The sequence below is a fragment of the Caretta caretta genome, chromosome 28, assembly GCF_965140235.1.
Source record: "Caretta caretta isolate rCarCar2 chromosome 28, rCarCar1.hap1, whole genome shotgun sequence".
In the NCBI taxonomy this organism is placed as follows: Eukaryota; Metazoa; Chordata; order Testudines; family Cheloniidae; genus Caretta; species Caretta caretta.
The window spans coordinates 2,456,311-2,481,226 of NC_134233.1; the positions used below are offsets into that span (position 1 = coordinate 2,456,311).

General features: G+C 62.0%; 1 protein-coding gene across 2 annotated transcripts; it reads left to right on the forward strand.

Annotated features, from left to right (window-relative positions):
• Positions 1 to 855: 855 nt before the first annotated feature.
• POLR2A (RNA polymerase II subunit A) lies at positions 856 to 24,358 on the forward strand. 2 transcript variants are annotated; one of them, XM_048833677.2, is made up of 29 exons: positions 856 to 1,053; positions 4,309 to 4,441; positions 4,746 to 4,882; positions 5,719 to 5,892; positions 7,025 to 7,306; positions 7,469 to 7,630; positions 8,269 to 8,489; positions 8,610 to 8,742; positions 9,227 to 9,351; positions 9,614 to 9,824; positions 9,927 to 10,136; positions 11,283 to 11,451; positions 12,232 to 12,326; positions 13,141 to 13,344; positions 14,114 to 14,336; positions 14,867 to 15,050; positions 15,820 to 15,991; positions 16,323 to 16,428; positions 17,204 to 17,409; positions 17,853 to 18,077; positions 18,166 to 18,412; positions 18,784 to 18,884; positions 18,995 to 19,099; positions 19,615 to 19,797; positions 20,276 to 20,479; positions 21,162 to 21,348; positions 21,953 to 22,066; positions 22,197 to 22,346; positions 22,430 to 24,358. In XM_048833677.2, exons 1-29 carry the CDS (start codon positions 964 to 966, stop codon positions 23,584 to 23,586), a joined length of 5,910 nt encoding a protein of 1,969 aa, XP_048689634.1. In that variant the 5' UTR covers positions 856 to 963; the 3' UTR covers positions 23,587 to 24,358. The 2 variants fall into 2 exon arrangements, with proteins under 2 accessions (XP_048689634.1, XP_048689635.1); XM_048833678.2 differs by lacking the exons at positions 856 to 1,053; positions 4,746 to 4,882 and having other exon boundaries at positions 4,367 to 4,441.
• Positions 24,359 to 24,916: the final 558 nt, after the last annotated feature.

The following is a 24,916-nucleotide window of genomic DNA, read 5'->3' on the forward strand; positions in this document are numbered from 1 at the left end:
CCTCCGCCCCTAACCACTCAGTGCCGCCCCCCAGATCCCCACCCCGGGCCCGCGCCGGGATTTGGCTCCGGGCGCAGGCCCGAGCCGCGGCCTTTCTTAGCCCGCGCGTCCGGGCCGCGGGGCGCCTCCTCCGGCCGGCGGCTCACGCGAGGCCCCTGGCTCCGCAGGGCCGCGCGCGGAGCGTTCGAACCCCTCCCCCCCGCGCCGCCGCCCTCCGAGCCTCGACTTCGCTCCCAGGCCCGGCGGGCTCCCCCGGCTGACGCAGCGCTCGGCCATCTCCGGCCTTTTCCGGCCGGCCCCGCCTTTTGACTTATACATATTCACTCACCCTCATGAATCATTCATAGAGGCGATTAATTAGTCATGAGCACGTACCATTAAAACCGGAGAGGGGGAGATTTGTTTTGGTTTGTTATTTTAGTTAAAAGGCGGGGATGATGGGTCATTCCGGGACGTACCAAACCCTTCCTTTACGAGTAAACGAGGGGACAAAAATCTCCTCCTCAAAGTTCACATGGAGGGTCTCACACAACAGCGGGCTTTGCCCCCCCTCCCCGCTTTTGCACTTGGTTCAGTCCCCTTTCCTCCCTCCCGCCCGCCACCGCTTCCGTCTCAGGCGTGACCACGCCCCCTCCCGTGCGTGCTCACCCCTGCCGCCTGGCCCTGGCCTCCCCGCGGCGAGGGGGGAGGGAGGGGGCGAGGCTATATAAGGCGGCTCCCGGCCGCTCGCGGCTCAGTCGCGCTGAGGAGCGCGCCGGGGACGGATCGGAGGGAGGGGTCTGGCGGCCGAGCGGGGTCGCGCGTGCGGGGGGGCGGGGGTGTGTGTCGAGGGGGAGGGCCCCCCCACCGGTTAAGCGGGGGGGCAAGCGGTCCGGTCCCGCGAAGCGGAGGGGGGCGCGAGGTCGACGGTTCCTGCCGCCGGAGGAGGCCGCCGCGGCGCGCGGCCGCGTCACGTGATCCGCCATGCACGGGGGGCCGCCCTCCGGGGACAGCGCGTGCCCGCTGCGCACCATCAAGCGCGTGCAGTTCGGTATCCTCAGCCCCGATGAGATGGTGGGTGCCCGGGGGCAAAGGGGGGGGTGCATGGCACAGCGTAGGTGTATCTGGGGGTGCATGGGAGGTGGGGGGGTGCATTGCACCAGGGGGTGCGTTTGACAGTGTTTGTGTCTGGGGGTGCATTGCACAGCTTAGTGCTCTCTGGGGGTGCACGGGGGTTGTGCATTGCACTAGAGAGTGCATTGCACATTGCAGTGCTATTTGGGGGTGCACTGGGGTTGTGCATTGCACTAGAGAGTGCATTGCAGTGCTATTTGGGGGTGTATAGGAGGTTGGGGGCATTTGACAGTGGAGTATCTGGGGTGCATTGCGCTAGAGAGTGCATTTGAGGGTGCATGGCTTGGGGGCTGTGCATGGTACTGGGGTGCATTGCACAGCGTAGTGATGTCTGGGGGTTCACTGGAGGTTTGGGGGACCTGTGCACTAGGGGTTCCATTGCGCAGTGTAGTGGTATCTGGGAGTGCATTGGAGTGCGGGAAGCAGTGCGACGCACTGTGCGTTGCACAGTGTGAAGGTGTGCAAGGGCTGTGCAAAATGTAATGTTTGGGGTGCATTGGAGGGGGGATGCTGTGCATTGCACTGGGGGGTGCATTACACAATGTAGTGCTGCTGAGGGACTTGCTGGACTGTGGGGAACTGCAGTGCACCTGGGGTACAGAGAGTGAGGGGCTGTGCAGTGAAATAGGGGTACGCTGCAGAGTGTAGTGTTAGCTGGGGGCCTGCATTGCACAGTGATGCTGTTGGGGGGTGCATTGGAGTGAGCGACCATGGGGGGGTGCTATGCACAGTGAGGGGGCATGTGGGGCCCTTGCAGTGTGCAAGGGGGGTGTATGTAACAAGATTGCAGAGACCCGAGGCCTCTTTGGTATTGTCTGCTTATAAATGGGGCATATGCAATACATTTGGGGTGACAAGCTTTAGGGGGGTGTGCCATGCATGTGGGGGAGTTGGGTTACACGGGGAGCGGATTAATGTGAGTTTGCAGGGAAAGGAGCAGGTTTGGGGAGTGGAAGTGGATTTGATTTAAATTAGTAGTCAGGAAGACTTGATTTAATCACGGTTTTCTGCATAAAAGTGCATTCTTGGTTGTTATAACCTTAATACATATTCTTCACAAGTCAGAGATAGATGTAGTTTCATTTTTAGAAGGGTTACACGATACATTTTTAAACAGTGATTTATTTGGAAAACTTTTCAGAGGAGTTTTACAGCTATATCAGCAAATGGATAATTGGTTATTTCATTTATCAAAGGTAATTGAAGGAGATATTTATGAAGTCGCTGGGAGGTGAACTATCTCCAATACAGCAGGTTAATCATTAATATTTGGAGGATTTTCTTGCCAGGCTGTATTAGGAGGAGAACATCACCAGACAGACATTTCAGTTGTTTTATTTAACTAAAACAACGACCTTAAGTAGTCTGGATTTTTTTCTTCAACAGCAGACAGATAATATTTTAACAAAACAAGCCTATGTCCCTCGCTTCTCACATTGATCTCCAGACTTCTTGTCCAGATCTATTCCGCCCCAAACAACCTTGAACTTTTTAAAACTTTGCACTTTTAGAGTGAGGTAAGGGATTGACTTGGTCTACACAAATTTGCAGAGGGATAGTAGGGTTGAGGTCTGTTATTTCTCACCTTTATATATTTATTTGTTTAAAACAATTTTTGCTGTTAACAAACATGTTACCTCTGGAGACACAAATCCACAGTCCGAGAACTTCAAAACTAAGTATCGCTGATGGTATCTTCTAGACTGAGCACTGAGTCCAATTGGGTAGATAGGAAGATTAACCTCAATAATCGGTACAGAAGCCCCTGGAACCCCATCAGATTGGGTCCCTAATCCATGAATTATTGGAAGTCATTTACAAAATGTTTCTTAAACATGATTTGAATATATTGTTTCCTACTATAGAATTAGGATTTATAATCCCTATTTCGTGATGAGATGTCTTTGAGCTATAACGTATCTTATTTCAAACTTTTTATCAAAAAAAGTTTGATTTACATTTTAAAAAAATCTGATTTTTTTTACTTTTTATCGACCCTGGCATGCATACACTGGACTTGGGGTACACAGAACAGCTATGGGGTATGGGAAATTGACAGGGTGCATGACATGACTGGGGTGTGGAGGTGAAGGATACTTGTGGCTAGTAACCCAATTGAGGGTGTGGAAAAGTGGGACCAAGTGTTGAGGTGTACAAATGGGAATGCTTGCGACTGAGATAATGGGGGGTGCTATGGAACACAGGCTGAGACAGACAGACGTACGACGGTCGGGGCGAAATCAGGTGTTTTGTGCAGTTTGTTCCCAGGCTCTGGGAGCAACATAGATCTTTGTGACACTGTTGTGGTGTTATTTGGGGGCAGGGGGATATTTCACGCAGGTTGCATTGGTGTGCAGAGATAATACACGGGGGATGGAGCTGGAGGCAGACAGGGAATCATGGTGCTAATATTTCTGGTTCAATTCCTTCGAAACATTTTTGGATGCGGTTTGCACAATGTCGTATTAACGGTCAGTTGAAAGTGATGCTACCAATTGATTTTAAAAATCAATTCCAAGTAATTTCAAGTGCTGTATCTCTCCTCAAATACTGCCAAATTTTGTCATCTTCCTGCCACAGTTCAACATTTTCTACTGGTTTTTCTCGGCGCGGTTGTTGGTGTCGTTGGCCATACGAAAAGCCAATCGGCTCAAAAATCAGAAATGGTTTTATCACCCGTTTTCCCGGTGCAGTAATTTTCAAGCGCAGTTTGCAAGCGAAGGCAGTTCGAAAAATCGTAACCAAAAGAACTAGTCAGAAACCCAGAGTTCAGTTTTTGAAGTTTGTACACAGCTTCATTTTTAGGTTCATTTTTAGAACTTACCGGGAGCCACTAGATTTAGCTTTCTGAAGATCCTGACCTGATTTAGTTTGAAAGCCCTGGCAGGTTTAAAGCCGGGAGTTAATTATAGGTTGGTGCGGGGCGTGGGAGGCTTAACAATGCAAATTAACCTGTGGAACTCCATGCCACATGAAATCCAGCTTTTAGCTCTGGAGACAGGATAATTGGGATAGAGGTCGGACCCATCATGAAACATCCTGGGCTTCTGATAATCCAGAAGCCCCCCACATGCAGCGTCGCCCAGGCTGACAGCCCACCCTGCTGCCATTCCAGCACCTGACTCAGTTTCCCCTGTGTGTGGTGCCGCTTCCTGCACAAGCCTGACCCTCCGTTTCCATTTTGCACCCTCCCAGAAACGGATGTCAGTGACGGAGGGGGGGATCAAGTACCCCGAGACGACGGAGGGGGGCCGCCCCAAGCTGGGGGGCTTGATGGATCCCCGGCAAGGAGTGATCGAGAAGACGGGCCGGTGCCAGACGTGTGCGGGTAAGACCGAAAGACCTCTCTCCTGACTGCGGTGTGGGGGAGATGCCAGCCTGGTGTCCCCTGGGGGCTGAGATCCCTGCCCCCCTGAACCTACCAGTCCCTGCCTTGGGGCCGGATGGGAGCTGGCGACCCCTAGAGGGGACAGGCCCCATTCCCCACCCCCCTGAACTGTACACCCCAAAACCCAAACCTTCCCAGGCAGGCGGCTGCTGCGTTGGTTGACCAGCGCTGTTGGGTGCCCCCAGCGTCGGTGTTTCTGGGGTGCCATGGCCGCGGCGCTCACCGGGGGCCGCTCTCCCTGCAGGGAACATGACCGAGTGCCCGGGCCACTTTGGCCACATCGAGTTGGCCAAGCCCGTCTTCCACGTGGGCTTCTTGGGGAAGACCATGAAGGTGCTGCGTTGTGTCTGCTTCTTCTGCTCCAAGCTGCTGGTGGACTCGGTGAGCCGACCCGACTCCCCGCAGAGGCCAGGCCTCCCCCTCGTAGGCCTCCCTCTGATCTCCAGCCACCCTTGATCCCTGCCCGGCTGGATCGATTTCTTTACACAGACTTTTGAGGCGAAGTGGGGGCGGGTTCGCTGTGCTCGGGGCCCCAGGACAATTGTCTCCGCTTTGATTGCACTCCCCCAACGGAAATCATCCCCTCCCCACCCTGAAATGAGTCCCTCATCCGCTCCCACTTCCTCTATAAGACCATACGCCGGCGGTCCCCAAACGTTTGAGGGTCACGCCCCCCTTTACCTCTGTCCACGCCTGGCGGGGAGCGGTGATGCAGATGGGTAAGGGGGCTGAGGCTGCAGCTGGGACTGGGAGGCTCTGGGGTGGGGTGGGGTTGTGCACAGGAGTAAGGAGGCTGGGGGTGGGGCCGAGGCCGGGAGCAGATCCGCGACTCTGGGATAGGGTAAGGACTTGGACGGGGTAAGGGGGCTGGGGCGAAGCCTTGCAAGGGACAGGAACGTGGCTCGGAGATGGGGTGGGGGAATGAGGACGGGGTAAGGGGGCTGGAGCTGCAGCTGGGGGTGGGGCTGAGGCCAGGAGCAGGAATGCAGCGGTGGGGTGGGGGACATGGACAGGAGTAAGGGGGCTGGGGCTGCACCAAAGTTGGGGGCAGGGAGGGGCTAGATGGCACTCCCTCCCCGCCATCCCCTGGACGTTTCTCCACGCCCCCCACACTTTGGGGACCTCTGCCATAGACCCATCCCCACCCACCTTGCCACACCCCTCACTGTGCATCTGTGGGTCCCTGGGTCACCCCCCGGTGTGTCTCCCCCATGCAGAACAACCCGAAGATCAAGGACATCCTGGGCAAGTCGAAGGGGCAGCCCAAGAAGCGCCTGACCCACGTCTACGACCTCTGCAAAGGCAAGAACATCTGCGAGGGCGGGGAGGAGATGGACAACAAATTCGGGGTGGAGCAGCCGGACGGCGACGAGGACCTGACCAAGGAGAAGGTAGAGAGGGGGTGACGGGTTGGGTCATAGAAACCCCCTTGGGAGCTACCACCTGATGTGCTGGAATTACCTCTGAGCCCGTTTTCCCTGCCAGCTTGGGACTCCAGAACCCTGCCTTGTTCAGGCAGACACACCAGCCTGCTACGGACCCAGGTCTGAACCACGCCCCCCAAAAGCTGCAGGCTTAACTGAAAACAGCTTAAGAAGTGTTCCTGTCTCCAACACCCAGATACCTGGCTCCCTATGGGATCCAAACCCCAAATAATTCCGTTTTACCCTGTATAAAGGTTATATATGTTAAATCATAGAATCCTAGAATATCAGGGTTGGAAGAGACCTCCGGAGGTATCTAATCCAACCCCCAGCTCAAAGCAGGACCAATCCCCAACTAAAGCGTCATAAATTGTCCACGCTCTATAACACTGGTGGAGAGAGATGCACAGCTGTTTGCTCCCCCAGGAATTAATTGCTTGCTCTGGGTTCATTAATAAGCAAAAGTGATTTTATGAAGTATAAAAAGTAGGATTTCAGTGGTTCCAAGTAGTAACAGACAGAACAAAGTAAATTACCAATCAAAATAAAACAAAGCCACCGCAAGTCTAAGCCTAATATAGTAGGAAACTGAATACAGGTAAATCTCACTCTGAGATGTTCCAATAAGCTTCTTTCACAGACTAGATTCCTTCCTAGTCTGGGCCCAGTCCTTCCCCTGGTACTGTCCTTGTTCCAGCTCAGGTGGCAGCTAGGGGATTTCTCATGACTGCAGCCCCCTTGGTTCTGTTCCACCTCCTTATATAGCTTTGGCACAAGGCGGGAATCCTTTGTCCCTCTCTGGGTCCCCACCCCTTCCTTCTAAATGGAAAAGCACCTGGTTAAAGATGGATTCCAGTACCAGGTGACGTGATCGCATGTCAGGACGACTTACAAGTAAACAGCCATCTACAGTCAATTGCCCTGGTTAATGAGAGCCATCAAGATTCCAAACGGCCATTAATGGCCCCCACTTTGCATAATTACAATAGGACGTCAGAGTTATATTTTATATTCCTAGGTTCAGGCACAAGAGTGATACATTCATACAAATAGGATGACCCCACTCATCCTGACCAGGACTCCCTCCCTCCCCCCGCAGGGTCATGGCGGCTGTGGGCGGTACCAGCCCCGCATCCGGCGCACCGGGCTGGAGCTCTACGCTGAGTGGAAACACGTCAACGAGGACTCGCAGGAGAAGAAAATCTTGCTCAGCCCGGAGCGGGTGCACGAGATCTTCAAGCGCATCTCGGACGAGGAGTGTTTCATCCTGGGCATGGAGCCCAAGTACGCCCGGCCCGAGTGGATGATCTGCACCGTCCTGCCCGTGCCCCCGCTCTCCGTCCGGCCTGCTGTGGTCATGCAGGGCTCAGCCAGGAACCAGGTTGGCCCCGGGCGGGAGTCAGGACTCCTGGGTTCTCTCCCTGGCGCTGGGAGGGGAGTGGGGGCTGGTGGGTTAGAGCAGGAGGGGCTGGGAGCCTGGACTCCTGGGTTCTCTCCCAGCGCTGGGCCTCTCCCTGACTCCCGCTGTCTCCCCCGCTCTCAGGACGATCTGACCCACAAGCTGGCGGACGTGGTGAAGATCAACAACCAGCTGCGGCGCAATGAGCAGAACGGGGCGGCCGCCCACGTCATCGCCGAGGACGTCAAGCTGCTGCAGTTCCACGTGGCCACCATGGTGGACAACGAGCTGCCCGGCCTGCCCCGGGTGAGCCCAGCTCTCCTAGCTGCGTTGGGAGCTGTGCAGCGCATGCTGGGACTTTTGTAGTCTGTGCCCCTGCCTTGTGCATGCTGGGGTTTGTCGTCTTCATAGTCTTTCATAGAATCATAGAATATCAGGGTTGGAAGGGACCTCAGGAGGTCATCTAGTCCAACCCCCTGCTCAAAGCAGGACCAATCCCCAATTTTTGCCCCAGATCCCTAAATGGCCCCCTCAAGGATTGAACTCACAACCCTGGGTTTAGCAGGCCAATGCTCAAACCACTGAGCTATCCCTCCCCTCCTCTGCTCAGCCAATGAGAAAGCATTGCATGCTGGGGCTTTTACCCCATGCGTTGGCAGTCCAACATATGTCTGGGCATCGTTGGCATGGCTTGTAATGAAAAGCTGCCTGCAGGACGGTGTCCCTGCTGGGCCAGTTGGACCAAGGTGCAGGAGTGCATGCTGGGATTCATAGTCTCTGGCTTGGCTTGAGGGCCAGCCTTGCATGCTGGGACTTGTAGTCTTGGTGGGCGGTACCTCCGCATTAATGATGAGGGTGGTTCCTGCATGCCCTGCTTTACCCATTGCTCAAGCTCTTGGGGAGCGTCCGAGCCCAGTTAACCCCCTCCTTTCTCCCCCCGGCAGGCTATGCAGAAATCGGGGCGTCCCCTCAAGTCCCTGAAGCAGCGGCTGAAAGGGAAAGAGGGGCGCGTGCGGGGGAACCTCATGGGGAAGCGGGTGGATTTCTCCGCCCGGACGGTCATCACCCCGGACCCCAACCTCTCCATCGACCAGGTGGGGGTACCCCGCTCCATTGCGGCCAACATGACCTTCGCTGAGATAGTCACGCCCTTCAACATAGACAGGTGGGGCAGCTGGCGAGCCTGGGGGGGTGGCGGGGCTGGGGGAGATGGGGGACCAGTACCCACCCCCTCGCTAACACCTCTGCCTCTTCTCAACAACACCCCCCCCCCCCCCCCCGATAGGCTCCAGGAGCTGGTACGCAGGGGTAACAGCCAGTACCCGGGGGCCAAGTACATCATCCGAGATAACAGCGACCGCATCGACCTGCGCTTCCACCCCAAGCCCAGCGACCTCCACCTGCAGATCGGCTACAAGGTGGGTGTGGCTGGGGCCCAGAGGGAGGTCTGGCCCAGGGGGGACTTGAGTGCCCCCGGACCGGGGCGATGCCTGGCTTTCGGGGTGATCGTTTCCCTGGTCTGTCAGAGAACCTGCCCATGACCCTGGTGGAGGGGGGGGTCTTAAAAGGAGGGGATGGAGAGGGTTCAGATTGGGGTGGGGGTGTGGTTCAGATTGGGGAAGGGGAGGGGATTTTGGGGGTGGTGGTTGGGGGAAGGGTGTTGGGAGGTGGGTCTCTGGGGCGGGGGGGTTGAGGGATGGGGTCTCTGGGGCAGGAGTGTGTTGGGCAGGTGGGATGGGGATGGGGGAGGAGTCTCAGGGGAGTTTGGCTGGGGAAGGGTGTGGGGATGGGATTTCTGGGGACAGGAGGCTGGGGGAGAGGGGCAGGGTCTGCGGGGTGCGGGTCACTTGGGTGCCTGGGGTGACCCGCCCCACTCACACCCTCCCCCCCGTCCCCCCCCAGGTGGAGCGGCACATGTGTGACGGAGACATCGTGATCTTCAACCGGCAGCCCACGCTGCACAAGATGTCCATGATGGGGCACCGGGTGCGAATCCTGCCCTGGTCCACTTTCCGCCTCAACCTCAGGTGTGGGGGCCGCGGGCTGTACCCCTCCCCTCCCCGCCTGAGCTTTCAATCCCCCCTGATCCGGGTGGCCCTGTGCCCCCCATGTGTGTGGGAGCCCCCCCAAGCTGGTGGGTGCAGGTGCAGTGTTGCGGGTCTGTTAACCCAGCCCTGATGTGACCCCGGCTGCCGTGAGGGGCTGATCTGCCAGGCAGAGCCCCCCCACTCCCGGTAGCACTGGGTGGCATTCCCCACCCTCACGGGCTCCGTTCCCCTCCTCCCCCAGCGTGACCACCCCCTACAACGCCGACTTTGACGGGGACGAGATGAACCTGCACCTGCCCCAGTCGCTGGAGACGCGGGCGGAGATCCAGGAGCTGGCCATGGTGCCCCGCATGATCGTCACCCCCCAGTCCAACCGGCCTGTCATGGGCATCGTGCAGGACACCCTCACAGCCGTCCGCAAGTTCACCAAGCGAGACGTCTTCCTGGAGCGGGTGAGCGGGCGGCCGTGCGCGAATCCCCGGGGGTGGGGGGTGCTGGGCCAGGGGAGGGCTGGGCCAGCTTCCCCCCTGACACTCTCCCCCCCGTCTCGCCAGGGCGAGGTGATGAACCTGCTGATGTTCCTGTCCACCTGGGACGGCAAGGTGCCCCAGCCGGCCATCCTCAAACCCCGCCCGCTCTGGACGGGCAAACAGATCTTCTCCCTCATCATCCCGGGCCATATCAACTGCATACGCACACACAGCACCCACCCCGACGACGAGGACAGCGGGCCCTACAAGCACATCTCGCCCGGTGACACCAAGGTACTTGCCCGGGACAGGGTGACGGGTTCCCACCGGGGTGCCACTGAGCTCTCCCTTCACTGTGCCAGGCTCTCAAGCCCCTTCTCAGCAGACCCCCAGCTGTCGAATCTCAGAGTCTCCAATCGGCTCTCTGTGGAAGAACTCAGGTAGGGGATGCCCAGCGCTCCTGTGCGTGTGAACCCCAAATTATATTGGCTTGCACTATATAGACTGATCTGCACTGCGCAAGCTGAGAAAATGCGCCCCCTCCCTCATGTGGCGGAGATGTACACTTTTTATATGAATTGCTGTCACGGAGTGGGAATGTTCTTAATGTTTTCTCTGACTACTGTGGAGGTGCCTCAGTTTCCCCTATGTTTTTCTTACATATTTAGGTGGTGGGATAAGGGTGTGTGATTGTTGTAGAGCCCTAGAGGGCAGGTGTGATGGTGTCTGCACAGAGAAAGAAGACAGGGTGTCAGCCAGGTAACTGATGGCCTGGCCCCCTCGTCTGCAGGGTGCCAACTGAAGGGGTTGGAGACAAAGATCAGGTGGACCCCTGGTCCCAGAAAGAGACAAAGGCCAGAGGAGAGGCTGGAGGGGGTTTCAGTTTGGAGCTAGCTGGGGAAACGGAAGGAGGCCCAGCACTGGGGTCTGGGCTCTCTACCCCCCAAGATGGACCTGACTGAGGGGTCCTGTTTTCTGTATCCATAAGCTCTGTTTTGAACTGTGTTCCTGTCTAATAAACCTTCTGTTTTACTGGCTGGCTGAGAGTCACAGTGAATTGCAGGGAGTGGGGAGTGCAGGGCCCTGACTCCCCCACACTCCATGACACTTGTGTACCCCAAATTATATTAGCTTGCGCTGTATAGAACCATCTGCATCGCGCAAGCTCAGAAAATGCACCCCCTCTCTCATGTGGCGGGAGATATACACAGCTTTTGAAACGAACGAAAAATAACTGGATTGAACTACGAGAGGTAGATTTTAAATGATGATCGGAGATAGCGAACAGATCAAAGCAGATTCCCTTAGTAAATCAACAGTTTCCATTGCGTAGGGCTGTCTCTTGCAAGGTTTCTGTTCCACCCGGTTCCTTGGCCTAGCCAAGCTTCACAACGTCCCATGCGCGGACGAGATCTGACTGTCCCACTCCGCTCCCGCCAGGTGATCGTGGAGAACGGGGAGCTGATCATGGGCATCCTGTGTAAGAAATCGCTCGGCACCTCGGCAGGCTCCCTGGTGCACATCTCCTACCTGGAGATGGGGCACGACACCACCCGCCTCTTTTATAGCAACATCCAGACTGTCATCAACAACTGGTTGCTCATCGAGGGTAAGTCCGGGGGGAGCCCCCCTGCCTTGTGCCCCAGGAGGCAGCTTCCCAGCCCCGAGCAGGTGCCGTGCTCCGGCTCCTTGTCGACGGGGCTCCTGCAGAAAGGAACGGGCCGCTGCCAGGTGCTGCGGGGGTGACCAGGGATCCCCCATTGGGTGGGGCACTGCACGGACCCCTCCCAGACAGAGATCGGGGCCCCGTCAGGCACAGACAGATAGTCCATGCACTGGACGCCTTCCGGTCTCCGAGACAAAGGGGGATCGCTCAATGTCAGGAAGGACCCTGATTTCCAGCCCCCTGGCTCTAACCACTAATTCCCACTCCCCTTCCAGAGCTGGGGGGAGAACCCAGGATTCCCAGCTCCCAGCCCCCCTGCTCTAACCACCTGTCCCCACTCCCCTCCCAGAGCTGGGGAGAACCCAGGAGTCCCAGCTCCCAGCCCCCCTGCTCTAACCACCAGCCCCCACTCCCCTCCCAGAGCCGGGGAGAGAACCCAGGAGTCCTGGCTCCCAGCCCTCCCTGCGATAACCCACCAGCCCCCACTCCCCACCCTGAGCTGGGGAGAGAACCCAGGCGTCCTGGCTCCCAGCTCCCCCCGGCCCCCTGCTCTAACCACCAGCCCCCACTCTCCTCCCAGAGCCGGGGAGAGAACCCAGGCATCCTGGCTCCCAGCCCTATTCTAATGGCTTCTTTCTGGAGGTGGGTCATGAGCCTTGGGAGACCAGATCTGGGGTGTGGGGGACCGGGTCTGACTCTACTGTCCCCCCCCCACCCCCCCAGGTCACACCATCGGCATTGGGGACTCCATCGCTGACGCAAAGACATACCAGGATATTCAGAACACCATCAAGAAAGCCAAGCAGGATGTCATAGAGGTGCCAGGGATTGGGGAAGGGGGAGCCAGTCTGGCCCTTTTGTGCTGGGGTGGGGGGGCAGTGGGGGTCTGGGGTTGGGGCATGGTGGATGGTGGATGGGTTCTGGGGGCTGTGGGGGGTCTGCGATTTGGGGGGCTGGGTTTTGGGGTGAGGGTTGGGGAGGTGATGGAGCTGGGTTGGGGGGGCTGTTTTTTGGGGGATTGTGGGGGATGGAGGAGGATGGGTTGCAGTGGGCTAGGTATGGGGGTTGGCAGAGGGGTTTTGAGGATGGACTGGGGTGGGGGCTGGGTTTGGCGGTAGTGGAGGGACGTGGAGACTGGGTTTTGGCGGCTGTGGGGGCTGGGTTTCCGGGGGGCTAGGGTTGGGGGCAGTGGAGGGATGTGGGGACTGGGTTTGGGGGGCTGTGGGGGCCTGGGTTTGGGGGCAATGGAAGGGTGTGGAGGCTGGGTTTTGGGGGCTGGGTTTCGGGGGGGCTGGGTTTGGGTGTAGTAGAGGGACGCAGAGACAGGGTTTCCGGGGCTGTGGGCATTGGGGTTTCGGGGGGGTTGGGTTTGGGGGCAGTGGAGGGGGGTAGAGGTTGGGTTTGGGGAGCTGGGTTTCAGGGGGGCTGGGTTTGGGCATAGTAGAGGGACGCAGAGACTGGGTTTCCGGGGCTGTGGGCATCGGGGTTTCCGGGGGGCTGGGTTTGGGGGCAGTGGAGGGACGCGGAGACTGGGTTTCGGGGGCTGGGATCAGCCCGCCAGAGGCCCCAGTGGGAGCAGGGCTAGCGGTGGGTTTTAGGGGCCCCCGCCTCTCACCCTGTGCCGCTCCACAGGTGATTGAGAAGGCTCACAACAACGAGCTGGAGCCCACGCCGGGCAACACGCTGCGGCAGACCTTCGAGAACCAGGTGAACCGCATCCTGAACGACGCCCGCGACAAGACCGGCTCCTCCGCCCAGAAGTCCCTGTCCGAGTACAACAACTTCAAATCCATGGTGGTGTCGGGGGCCAAGGGCTCCAAGATCAACATCTCGCAGGTGGGTGCTGCTGGCCTGGCTGGGGCTAGAACCCACGGAGTGGGAGGGGCCTTCTCCCAGCCCCGCCTCCTGGGTTGGGAAGGTGGGAGTGGGCAGGGTCTTCTCTGAGCCCTGCCCCCTGCGTTGGGCTGGTGGGAGGGGCCTTCTCCCAGCCCTGCCCCTGGGTTGGGAAGGTGGGAGTGGGCAGGGCCTTTCTCTAGCTCTGCCCCTGGTTTGAGAAGGTGGGAGGGGCCTTCTCCCAGCCCCACCCCCTGGGTTGAGGGCGGGGCTCTCAGACAGCCCCTCCCACCCAGTGGTAGCTTATCACCATGTCTCTAGTCTCTCTTAGGATCTGTAGGGCTGGGTGTGCGGGGAAAAGCATCATGGAAGCCCCCAGACAGATTTGGGGAACCATGTGTGCAGAGCTGGGGGAACCCCTCTGTCCGGACCTGGGGAACCCCCAGAATGGGATTTGTTCAGGCCCCTCGGTCCCAGCTGCGGATTACGGTCGGCAGGGACCTGTGAAGTCCCCCGGCACAATGGGGGGGCCTGATCTTGGTGTGCGGGGATCCATCCCACAGGGCCAATGGGTGAGAGCTGAGACTTGGGGGGGGGGGGGGGGCCTGGGTGAAGGGGGGAGACCCAGGCCTGGCTTGGCCAGTGGGGTATCACCTCAAGTGAAATGGGGGGGGCCCCGAGAGACAGGCTGGGGAAGCCCCAGCTCTTGGGGGCGCCGGGACCAGGGTTGGCACTGGGGTCACTTTTCCTGCCCCTCCCTTCCCCCCCCCAGGTCATTGCCGTGGTGGGCCAGCAGAACGTGGAGGGGAAGCGCATCCCGTTCGGGTTCAAGCACCGGACGCTGCCCCACTTCATCAAGGACGACTACGGCCCCGAGAGCCGGGGCTTCGTGGAGAACTCCTACCTGGCCGGCCTGACGCCCACCGAGTTCTTCTTCCACGCCATGGGCGGGCGCGAGGGCCTCATCGACACGGCCGTCAAGACAGCCGAGACCGGTGAGCGGCTGCCGCGGGGGGGGCGCTGTGGGGCCGGGGGCGCTCTCCCCTGGCAGGCAGGGCTGGCCCCCGGGTGGCCCCTCTGTCACTGAGATGCTGCGACAAGCTGCAAACCCCTCCAGGTCCTGCGCTCACACAAATGCTCACACTCGGCTGAGTTTACACTAGGGCTTTTCACCAGCCACTCGATGGTGAGGCTCCAGCCAATTCCCACCCCGCCCAGCCAAGGACCCCGTCCTGCCCCGGTTAGAGGCCCGACCCAGAAATCCCTCCGGCTGGGACCCACCTCCCTGGTTCAGTCTTTGTTCCCCAGACGGGTGTCGAGTTGTGGGGGGAGCTTCCCCGTTTTTTTTTACAGCTTCTTCCCGCTTGCTGGGAAGACCCTTTGCCGGAGTCAGTGTCCCTTGTGTACTGAGAACTCGTGGCTGGTGAATATGGGGGTGCCAGGGTGCTGCTTGCGGGTATCTAGCTGGCAGAGCCCGTGCCGTTGGGCGCCCCCCCCACGCTGACGCCCACTTCCCCGTCCCCAGGGTACATCCAGCGGCGGCTGATCAAATCCATGGAGTCGGTGATGGTGAAATACGACGCCACCGTACGCAACTCCATCAACCAGGTGGTGCAGCTGCGGTACGGGGAGGACGGGCTGGCCGGGGAGAGCGTCGAGTTCCAGAACCTGGCCACCCTCAAGCCCTCCAACAAGGCCTTCGAGAAGAAGTGAGCGAACCTCGCCCTGTGCGTGTGGGGTGCCATTCCCCGCCTCCCCTCCGCCCCAGAGGTGGCTGCATCTTAGTGCCAGGCGAGGGGTCCCTGTGTCACCCGCCGCCCCGCCCCAGAGGTGGCCGCGTCTTAGTGCCAGGCAAGGGGTCCCTGTGTCACCAGCCGCTCCGCCCCAGAGGTGGCTGCATCTTAGTGCCAGGCGAGGGGTCCCTGTGTCACCCGCCGCTCCGCCCCAGAGGTGGCCGCGTCTTAGTGCCAGGCGAGGGGTCCCTGTGTCACCCGCCGCTCCGCCCCAGAGGTGGCCGCGTCTTAGTGCCAGGCGAGGGGTCCCTGTGTCACCAGCCGCTCCGCCCCAGAGGTGGCTGCGTCTTAGTGCCAGGCGAGGGGTCCCTGTGTCACCAGCTGCTCCGCCCCAGAGGTGGCTGCGTCTTAGTGCCAGGCAAGGGGTCCCTGTATCACCCGCCGCTCCGCCCCAGAGGTGGCTGCATCTTAGTGCCAGGCAAGGGGTCCCTGTGTCACCAACCGCCCCGCCCCAGAGGTGGCCGCCTCTCAGTGCCAGGCGAGGGGTCTCTGTGTCACCAGCCGCTCCGCCCCAGAGGTGGCCGCATTGTGGTGCAGAAGCGTACATTTGGGAGTACGGGTGGGGAAAGGTTACAGAGAGAGGGGTGTGGGGGTGTAGGGAGCAGCTCCAATGGGTGGGTGGGAGTGTGGGGCAGAGACCCCTCCCCGCAGCTCTCACTCCTGGCCCTTCTCCCCCCTCCCTCAGGTTCAAGTTTGATTACACCAACGAGCGGGCTCTGCGGCGCACCCTGCAGGAGGAGATGGTGAAGGACATCCTGAGCAATGCGCACATCCAGAACGAGCTGGAGAGGGAGTTCGAGAAGATGCGCGAGGACCGTGAGGTGCTACGGGTCATCTTCCCCACCGGCGACAGCAAGGTGAGCGGGTCAGCGCAGGACCCAGGAGTCCCGGCCCCCCTCCTCTGACCCACCAGCCCCCATCCCGCTCCCAGAGCTGGGGAGAGAACCCAGGAGTCCTGGCTCCCAGCCCCCGGCTCTAACCACTAGCCCCTACTCCCCTCCCAGAGTGGGGGAGAGAACCCAGGCGTCCGGGCTCCCAGCCCCCCCCCCCCTTAACTCTAAACCTCAGGACCCGGCAGTGTGGGGCTAGGCTCTGGATTGTGCCATGTGCTGAGCCCCCAGCAGTGGGGTATGGGGGGGCTGGATCTGGACTGGACCATGTGCTGAGCTGCTGTCCCGTCCCCCCCAGGTGGTCTTGCCCTGCAACTTGCTTCGCATGATCTGGAACGCCCAGAAGATCTTCCACATCAACGCGCGCCTGCCCTCCGACCTGCACCCCATCAAGGTGGTGGAAGGTGGGTCTTCCCCCCCGGCCCCGTCGAGGGGCCAGCCGGCCCCATGGCATACTGGGACAGCCTGGGGAGTGGGGGGGTTCCTCTGTGGGGACCCTGAAACTGACCTGGGGGGTGTTGCAGGACCAATGGGTCTGACCTTTGGGGGTGTGGGAATACCCACCTGGAGGGGCCTCTTCCAGGTGGGGGGAGGATAGAGGCCTCGGGGGCCCGTGGTCTGATCCGGTGCTGGGGGGGGGGGGGGGGGGAGAGTCTACCAGCCCTGGAGGAGCCTCTGGTCCAATCCAGTGCCAGGGCTGGGGGGCCTACCGGACTGGAAGGGGCCAATGGTCTGGTCTGATCTGTGGGTGGGGGAGGATACCAGCCTTGGGGGCCTGTGGGCTGATGCGAGACTCCGGGGGAGGGGGGGTGCTGGCCTGGAGGGGCCCAGGCTTCAATCCAGGGGGTGCTGGCCTAGGGGGCCCAAGGTCCAGTCCAGGGGGGTCTGCTGGCTTGGGGAGGGCCTGGGGTCTGGTCCAATGCGGGGGGGGGGAAGGGTGTCTGGTCTGCTCTGATCTGATCCGGGTGAGGGGAGGATACAGGCCTGGGGTGCCCATGGGCAGATCTTGGGGGCGGGGGGGGGACTGTACCGGCCATGGGGTGGATACAGGGGGCAGTGTACCAGCCTGAGGGGCCCGTGAGCGGCGCTGGAGGGCAGGTGGGGAGTGTACCGGGCTGGGGCGGTTCCGGGGGTGTTGGGGTGACCCTGGGGTGTGTCTGATGCTGCCCCCCCCCCCAGGCGTGAAGGAGCTGAGCAAGAAGCTGGTGATCGTGAATGGGGACGACCCGCTGAGCCGGCAGGCCCAGGAAAACGCCACCCTCCTCTTCAACATCCACCTGCGCTCCACCCTCTGCAGCCGGCGCATGGTGGAGGAGTTCCGGCTCAGCGGGGAGGCCTTCGACTGGCTGCTGGGCGAGATCGAGTCCAAGTTCAACCAGGCCATCGTAAGTGCCGGGGGCGGGCGGGCGGAGGCGGGGCCGGGGTGGGCAGACATGGGCTGGGGCGGGCGGGACGCTGGTGGGAGACAGGCCCGTGGGGTTGGTCTGGCCAGGGGGAGATGGGGCCGGTGCGGGGGGGACGCCCGAGGGAACGGGGGGGACGAGGCGGGGCCGGTGCGGGGGGGACGCCCGAGGGAACGGGGGGGACGAGGCGGGGCCGGTGCGGGGGGGACGCCCGAGGGAACGGGGGGGACGAGGCGGGGCCGGTGCGGGCGGGACGCCCGAGGGAACGGGGGGGACGAGGCGGGGCCGGTGCGGGCGGGACGCCCGAGGGAACGGGGGGGACGAGGCGGGGCCGGTGCGGGCGGGACGCCCGAGGGAACGGGGGGGACGAGGCGGGGCCGGTTCCTCCCTCTCTCCGGTTCTGACACCGTCTCCCCCTCCTGCAGGCTCACCCTGGTGAGATGGTGGGCGCCCTGGCGGCCCAGTCGCTGGGCGAGCCCGCCACTCAGATGACCCTGAACACCTTCCACTACGCCGGCGTCTCGGCCAAAAACGTCACACTGGGCGTGCCCCGCCTCAAGGAGCTCATCAACATCTCCAAGAAACCCAAGACGCCCTCCCTCACCGTCTTCCTGCTGGGGCAGTCCGCCCGGGACGCCGAGCGGGCCAAGGTAATGCCGTGGGGCTCTGGCGTTGCTGGGGGGGCCATCGGGGGGAGGCTGTGTGGGGTCCCCCTTACCCCGTCTCTCTCCCCCACAGGATATCCTGTGCCGGCTGGAGCACACGACACTGCGCAAGGTGACGGCCAACACGGCCATCTACTACGACCCCAACCCGCAGAGCACGGTGGTGGCGGAAGACCAGGAGTGGGTCAACGTCTACTACGAGATGCCCGACTTCGACGTGAGCCGCATCTCGCCGTGGCTGCTGCGCGTCGAGCTCGACCGCAAGCACATGACCGACCGCAAGCTCACCATGGAGCAGATCGCCGAGAAGATCAACGCCGGTGAGGGGGCCGGGGGGCGACGTGTGGGGCCCATCTTCCCCCCCACACCATACACACCTCCGAGGTGGCAGGAGCCTTCATGCTATCCCAGCCGGGGAGGGCAGAGATGTGTTCCTCACCCCCCAAGCTCGGATTTGAGGCAGACTCCAGTCCACTCTCATGCTTCAAGGCTGCAGCCTACAGGGGTCAGGAAGTATTTATGGGAAATCAGGCACCCGTGTGAGGTTTTTTTCCCCCACCTTCCTCTGAAGAATCAGAGCTCACCCCACAGTGGTAGATGGGTTATGGGGTGGGGAGCCTCTCTAGGGAAAGGGGGTCTGACCCATGGCGGGAAGCAGGCTGCGGCTGACGGCTCCCCCTCTCCCCCGCAGGCTTCGGGGATGACTTGAACTGCATCTTCAATGACGACAACGCGGAGAAGCTGGTGCTGCGGATCCGCATCATGAACAGCGACGAGAACAAGATGCAGGAGGTGGGTGCCCAGGGCGGGGGGGCATCCGGCCTCTCCCAGCTGCGGGGGGGGAGCATGAGTGGGGGGCCGCTGGCTGAAGCTAACCCGGCCCCTCTCCCCGTGTGGCGCAGGAGGAGGAGGTGGTGGACAAGATGGACGACGATGTTTTCCTTCGCTGCATCGAGTCCAACATGCTGACGGACATGACGCTGCAGGGCATCGAGCAGATTAGCAAGGTGAGGGGCCTCCGCCGGCCCCGGGGGGGGCTAGGCCGGCCCCGGGGCACCCCGGGGAGTTACAGAGCCGAGCTAGGCCGGCCCCGGTGCACTCTGTGGCAGGAGCCGGGCAAAGGACTCGGTAGGGGGCGCTCTCTCGGTGCCCACCGCCACGGATGTGAAACCAGGGTCCGCATCAGTGAACCCCACTTCACCCCCCCCCCGCTCCCGGGCCTGTCACATCAATCCGGGTGTGAACCCCGGGGTCCTGGCCCCCGCCCCCCGTCTCGGGGGAATCCCGTTAGGTCACTCCCTGTCCTCCCCTGCAGCTTCAGTTGCACCATGTCCTTCACTTCCTGTCCTAAACTACTGGTACCATGTCTGTGCGGCTGTTCAACCCACGGCCCACCCCAGCAGCAGCTTCATTTCAACAAAGGGATCCCCAGAGGTGGCCGCATCTCGGCGCCGGGCGAGGGGTCCCTGCCTGGCCCCCTGGGGGCGCAGTGTTGACCTCCCCTGTGCCCCCACCCCCCCAGGTGTACATGCACCTGCCCCAGACGGACAACAAGAAGAAGATCATTATCACGGAGGACGGGGAGTTCAAGGCCCTGCAGGAGTGGATCCTGGAGACGGACGGGGTCAGCCTCATGAGGGTGCTGAGCGAGAAGGACGTGGACCCCGTGCGCACCACCTCCAATGACATCGTCGAGATCTTCACCGTGAGTCCGGACGCCTGGGTTCTCTCCCCGGCGCTGGCAGGGGAGTGGGGGCTGGTGGGTTAGACGGGGGGGCGGGCTGGGAGCCAGGACTCCTGGGTTCCATCTCCAGCAGGGGAGTGGGATCTAGTGGTTACAGCAAGGGGGGCTGGGAGCCAGGACTCCTGGGTTCCATCTCCAGCAGGGGAGTGGGATCTAGTGGTTACAGCAAGGGGGGCTGGGAGCCAGGACTCCTGGGTTCCATCTCCAGCAGGGGAGTGGGATCTAGTGGTTACAGCAAGGGGGGCTGGGAGCCAGGACTCCTGGGTTCTCTCCCTGGCTCTGGGAGTGGGGGCGGGCTGGGAGGCAGGGGACTGGGGGGCTGGTGGGTTACAGCAGGGAGGGCTGGGGGGAGATCCTGCAGTATCTGGGCCCGTTGCCCGCCCCCGCAGAGGGGGCACCATGCTCGGCGGGCTCTGGTGACACCCCACCCCCCCCCCAGGTGCTGGGCATCGAGGCGGTGCGCAAGGCCCTGGAGCGAGAGCTTTACCACGTCATCTCCTTCGACGGCTCCTACGTCAACTACCGCCACCTGGCGCTGCTGTGCGACACCATGACCTGCCGCGGGCACCTCATGGCCATCACCCGGCACGGGGTCAACCGCCAGGACACCGGCCCCCTCATGAAGTGCTCCTTCGAGGAGACGGTGAGCCGGGGCCCTCCTGCAGGGGGCGCTGTGCGGGGGCAGCGCCTGGCTCTTCCTGCCCCGGCCTCTCCCGGCAGGGGGGCTGGCTATGGGGAGGTCTCCCGGCTACCCCAGTCCCAGCCCCTTTCAGCAGGGGGCCCTGTGGGGCAGGAGGGCTGGCTGTGGGGGAGCTCCTGGCTATTCCAGCCCCGGCCTCTCCCGGCAGGGGGTGCTGTGGGGCAGGGGGCTGCCTATGGGGGGGTCTTCTGGCTACCCCAGTCCCAGCCCCTTTCAGCAGGGGGCCCTGTGGGGCAGGAGGGCTGGCTGTGGGGGAGCTCCTGGCTATTCCAGCCCTGGGCTGTCCCAGCAGGGGGTGCTGTGGGGGGAGCTTGCGGCTCCTCCAGTCCCGGCCTCTCCCAGCAGGGGACGCTGTGGGGCAGGAGCGCTGGCTGTGGGGGATGCTCCCAGCTTCTCCAGTCCCAACCCCTCCCAAAAGGGGGTGCTGTGGGGAGTGGGGCGGGGTGCTGGCTGGGGTGGGGGGGCTCCCGGCTACCCCTGTCCCAGCAGGGGGTGCTGTGGGGAGGGGGCTGGCTGTTGGGGGGAGCTTCTGGCTATTCCAGCCCTGGCCTCTCCCAGCAGGGGGCGCTGTGGGGGGTGCTCCCGGCTCCACCCCTGACCCCCGGCTCCCCGCCGCCCCCTGCAGGTGGACGTGCTGATGGAGGCGGCGGCCCACGGGGAGAGCGACCCCATGAAGGGGGTGTCGGAGAACATCATGCTGGGGCAGCTGGCGCCCGCTGGCACCGGCTGCTTCGACCTGCTGCTGGACGCCGAGAAGTGCAAATACGGCATGGAGATCCCCACCAACATCCCCGGGCTGGGCGTGGGCGTCCGTGAGTACCCGCCGGGGGCCGGGGTTCTCTCCCCGGCGCTGGGAGCGGGCTGGGGGGATAGAGCAGGGGGGCTGGGAGGCAGGACGCCTGGGTTCTCTCCCCGGCGCTGGGAGCGGGCTGGGGGGATAGAGCAGGGGGGCTGGGAGGCAGGACGCCTGGGTTCTCTCCCCGGCGCTGGGAGCGGGCTGGGGGCTGGTGGGATAGAGCAGGGGGGCTGGGAGGCAGGACGCCTGGGTTCTCTCCCCGGCGCTGGGAGCTGGTGGGATAGAGCAGAGGGGCCTGGGAGGCAGGACGCCTGGGTTCTCTCCTCGGTGCTGGGAGCGGGCTGGGGGCTGGTGGGATAGAGCAGGGGGGCTGGGAGGCAGGACGCCTGGGTTCTCTCCCTGGCTCTGGGAGCGGGCTGCGGGCTGGTGGGTGACAGCAGAGGGGGCTTGGAGGCAGGACGCCTGGGTTCTCTCCCTGGCTCTGGGAGGGGAGTGAGGGCTGGTGGTTAGAGGAGGGGGGCTGGGAGCCAGGATGGCTTTTGGGGGGCAGTGGGGCGGGGGGATGTCCCTCCATCACCCCGCTCCTGTCGGCTCTAACATTTTGCTCTCCTTCCCCACAGCCACTGGCATGTTCTTCGGCTCGGCCCCCAGCCCCATGGGGGGGATGTCGCCTGCCATGACCCCCTGGAACCTGGGGGCCACCCCAGCCTACGGAGCCTGGTCCCCGAGTGTCGGTGCGTGGGGGGGTGGGGGTGGAGTTATCCCTTTGTGGGCAGTGGATCGGTTCTGCCTCCCCCCCCCCTTACTCCCAGTTAGGGGTGAAATTGACTCTGCTAACCCGCCCCTCTTTGTCGCCCCCCACAGGCAGCGGCATGACCCCCGGCGCTGCCGGTTTCTCCCCCAGCGCCGCCTCCGATGCCAGCGGTTTCAGCCCGGGCTATTCCCCGGCGTGGTCCCCCACCCCTGGCTCGCCCGGCTCCCCGGGGCCCTCCAGCCCCTACGTCCCATCGCCAGGTGAGTGTCGGGGCTTGGCCCGTGTCCCCCGCCCCCCGGCGCGCTCCCCCGCCTCTAACGGCGCCTCTTCCTCTGCCCCACAGGTGGGGCCATGTCTCCCAGCTACTCCCCGACGTCACCGGCTTACGAGCCCCGCTCGCCCGGAGGGTACACGCCCCAGAGCCCCAGCTACAGCCCCACGTCCCCCTCGTACAGCCCCACGTCCCCCTCCTACTCTCCCACCAGCCCCAACTACAGCCCGACCAGCCCCAGCTACAGCCCCACGTCGCCCAGCTACAGCCCGACCAGCCCTAGCTACAGCCCCACATCGCCCAGCTACAGTCCGACCAGCCCTAGTTACAGCCCCACTAGCCCCAGCTACAGTCCGACCAGCCCCAGTTACAGCCCCACGTCCCCTAGCTACAGCCCGACAAGCCCCAGCTACAGCCCCACATCGCCTAGCTACAGCCCCACTAGCCCTAGCTACAGCCCGACGTCGCCTAGCTACAGCCCCACTAGTCCAAGCTACAGCCCAACGTCCCCCAGCTACAGTCCCACCTCGCCCAGCTACAGTCCGACCAGCCCCAATTACAGCCCGACATCCCCCAACTACACCCCCACCAGCCCCAGCTACAGCCCGACGTCACCCAGCTACAGCCCCACCAGCCCCAACTATACCCCGACCTCGCCAAACTACAGCCCCACCTCTCCCAGCTACAGCCCGACGAGTCCCAGCTACAGCCCGACATCACCGAGCTACTCGCCCTCCAGTCCCCGCTACACCCCGCAATCGCCAACCTATACCCCCAGTTCGCCCAGCTACAGCCCCAGCAGCCCCAGCTACAGCCCGACCAGTCCCAAGTACACCCCGACCAGCCCCTCCTACAGCCCCAGCTCGCCTGAGTACACCCCGACTTCTCCCAAGTACAGCCCCACCTCCCCCAAATACAGCCCCACCTCCCCCAAGTACAGCCCCACGTCGCCGACCTATAGCCCAACAACCCCCAAGTACAGCCCCACCTCGCCAACTTACTCCCCGACCTCCCCCGTCTACACCCCAACCTCCCCCAAGTACTCCCCAACCTCGCCCACCTACAGCCCCACCTCGCCCAAGTACAGCCCCACCTCCCCCACCTACAGCCCCACCTCGCCCAAGGGCTCGACCTACTCCCCAACTTCACCCGGCTACAGCCCCACCTCGCCGACCTACAGCCTCACCAGCCCGGCCATCAGCCCCGACGACAGCGACGAAGACAACTGAGGGGGCAGCGTGCCTGCGTCCTTGCAGTGCGGGGGCGCGTGAGCCAATTAAATGGGGGGGTGGGCAGGGAGGAGACCTGTTGCAATCAGGAGTGTCTGATCTTTTTTGGAGGGGGGAGTGGTCACCCCAGGAAATACGAGGGGCCAGGAGTGTTTGATCTCCATTGGGGTAGACCGGGGGGATGACCCCCACCTTAAATTCCTTACTGGGCAATCCAAGGGGGGGCATGGATTCATGACCCCCCAAAAAACAGGGCAAGATTGTGCCTCCTCTTTTAATTCTCTTTGTAGATACATTTAGACTACCTAGCCAGCAGGGTGGGGGGGGTCACATTGCTGCCCCCCCTCCTGGCGTGATACAGCCAGGACTGCGAGCGGCGTTCCGTTACCTTAGTTTAAGCCTTTTCTCCCGGCGCTTGGAGCTGTTTGTTTTGTTAGGTGTGTCGGTTCATATTCCGCCCACCCCCCCCCCCCGGCGACGTGAGAGCCGATTTTAACCAGCGTAGAAAATCTCGGGGGGACGGTTACGGGGACGCCTGATTGCTCTGGACTTTTAATCAAACTTCCCTCTAGCGCTGTTCGTGTGTGTGTGTGGGGGGGGTCTCGGTTGCTCCCCAGTTCCACCCACCCATGCCGGGGGGGGTGAATAACCGATTGTAAATGACCCCCCCCCCCCAGCTTCTATGATTTTTTTTGTCTTAACTTGACTTCCCTGTGTGGAGGGAGAAATAACTGTACCTTTGTGAGGGAAATAAACGTTTTAGTAATTTTGATCAAGGTGCGTTTGTGTCTGTAAGCAGGGGGTGGGGTGGGGTGGGCAAACCGAGCGGGTGCAAGAACCCAGGAGTCCTGGCCCACTAGACACCCCCCCCCCCGCTCTAACCACTAGCCCCTATGCCCCTCCCAGAGCCGGGGAGAGAACCCAGGAGTCCTGGCTCCCAGCCCCACCCCTAGCCCCCCAGACCCTACTCCCTTCCCAGATCTGAGCAGAGAACCGAGGAGTCCTGGTTCCCAGACTCCCCCTGCTCTAACCCACCAGCCCCCACTCCCCTCCCAGAGCTGGCGAGAGAACCCAGGTGTCCTGGCTCTCAGCAACCCCCCTGTGTGTCAGGAATGAGTTCTGTGCTTATAGCCCTTCGTGCCTGCTCTTACTGCCTCAGTTTCCCCAGGGGTAACAGGAGCCTCCCCCTCCTGCCTTCTGCAGCAGGGCTGAAAGGGGCCTTGGACTGGAGCTGTCTCAGGCAGGCCAGGAATCGAACCCGGGACAACTGCTCAGAAGGCAGCAGCGCTCCCCACTATCCCGCGCCCGCAGGCTGGCAGGCGGTGGGCAC

Bases quoted from the DNA above. Each gene is read 5' to 3' on its own strand.
- POLR2A (XM_048833677.2), top strand. From the start codon at position 964: ATGCACGGGGGGCCGCCCTCCGGGGACAGCGCGTGCCCGCTGCGCACC. The intron at 10,137-11,282 runs GTACTTGCCCGG...CGCTCCCGCCAG, and splicing joins TCTCGCCCGGTGACACCAAG to GTGATCGTGGAGAACGGGGA. The intron at 12,327-13,140 runs GTGCCAGGGATT...GCCGCTCCACAG, and splicing joins CCAAGCAGGATGTCATAGAG to GTGATTGAGAAGGCTCACAA.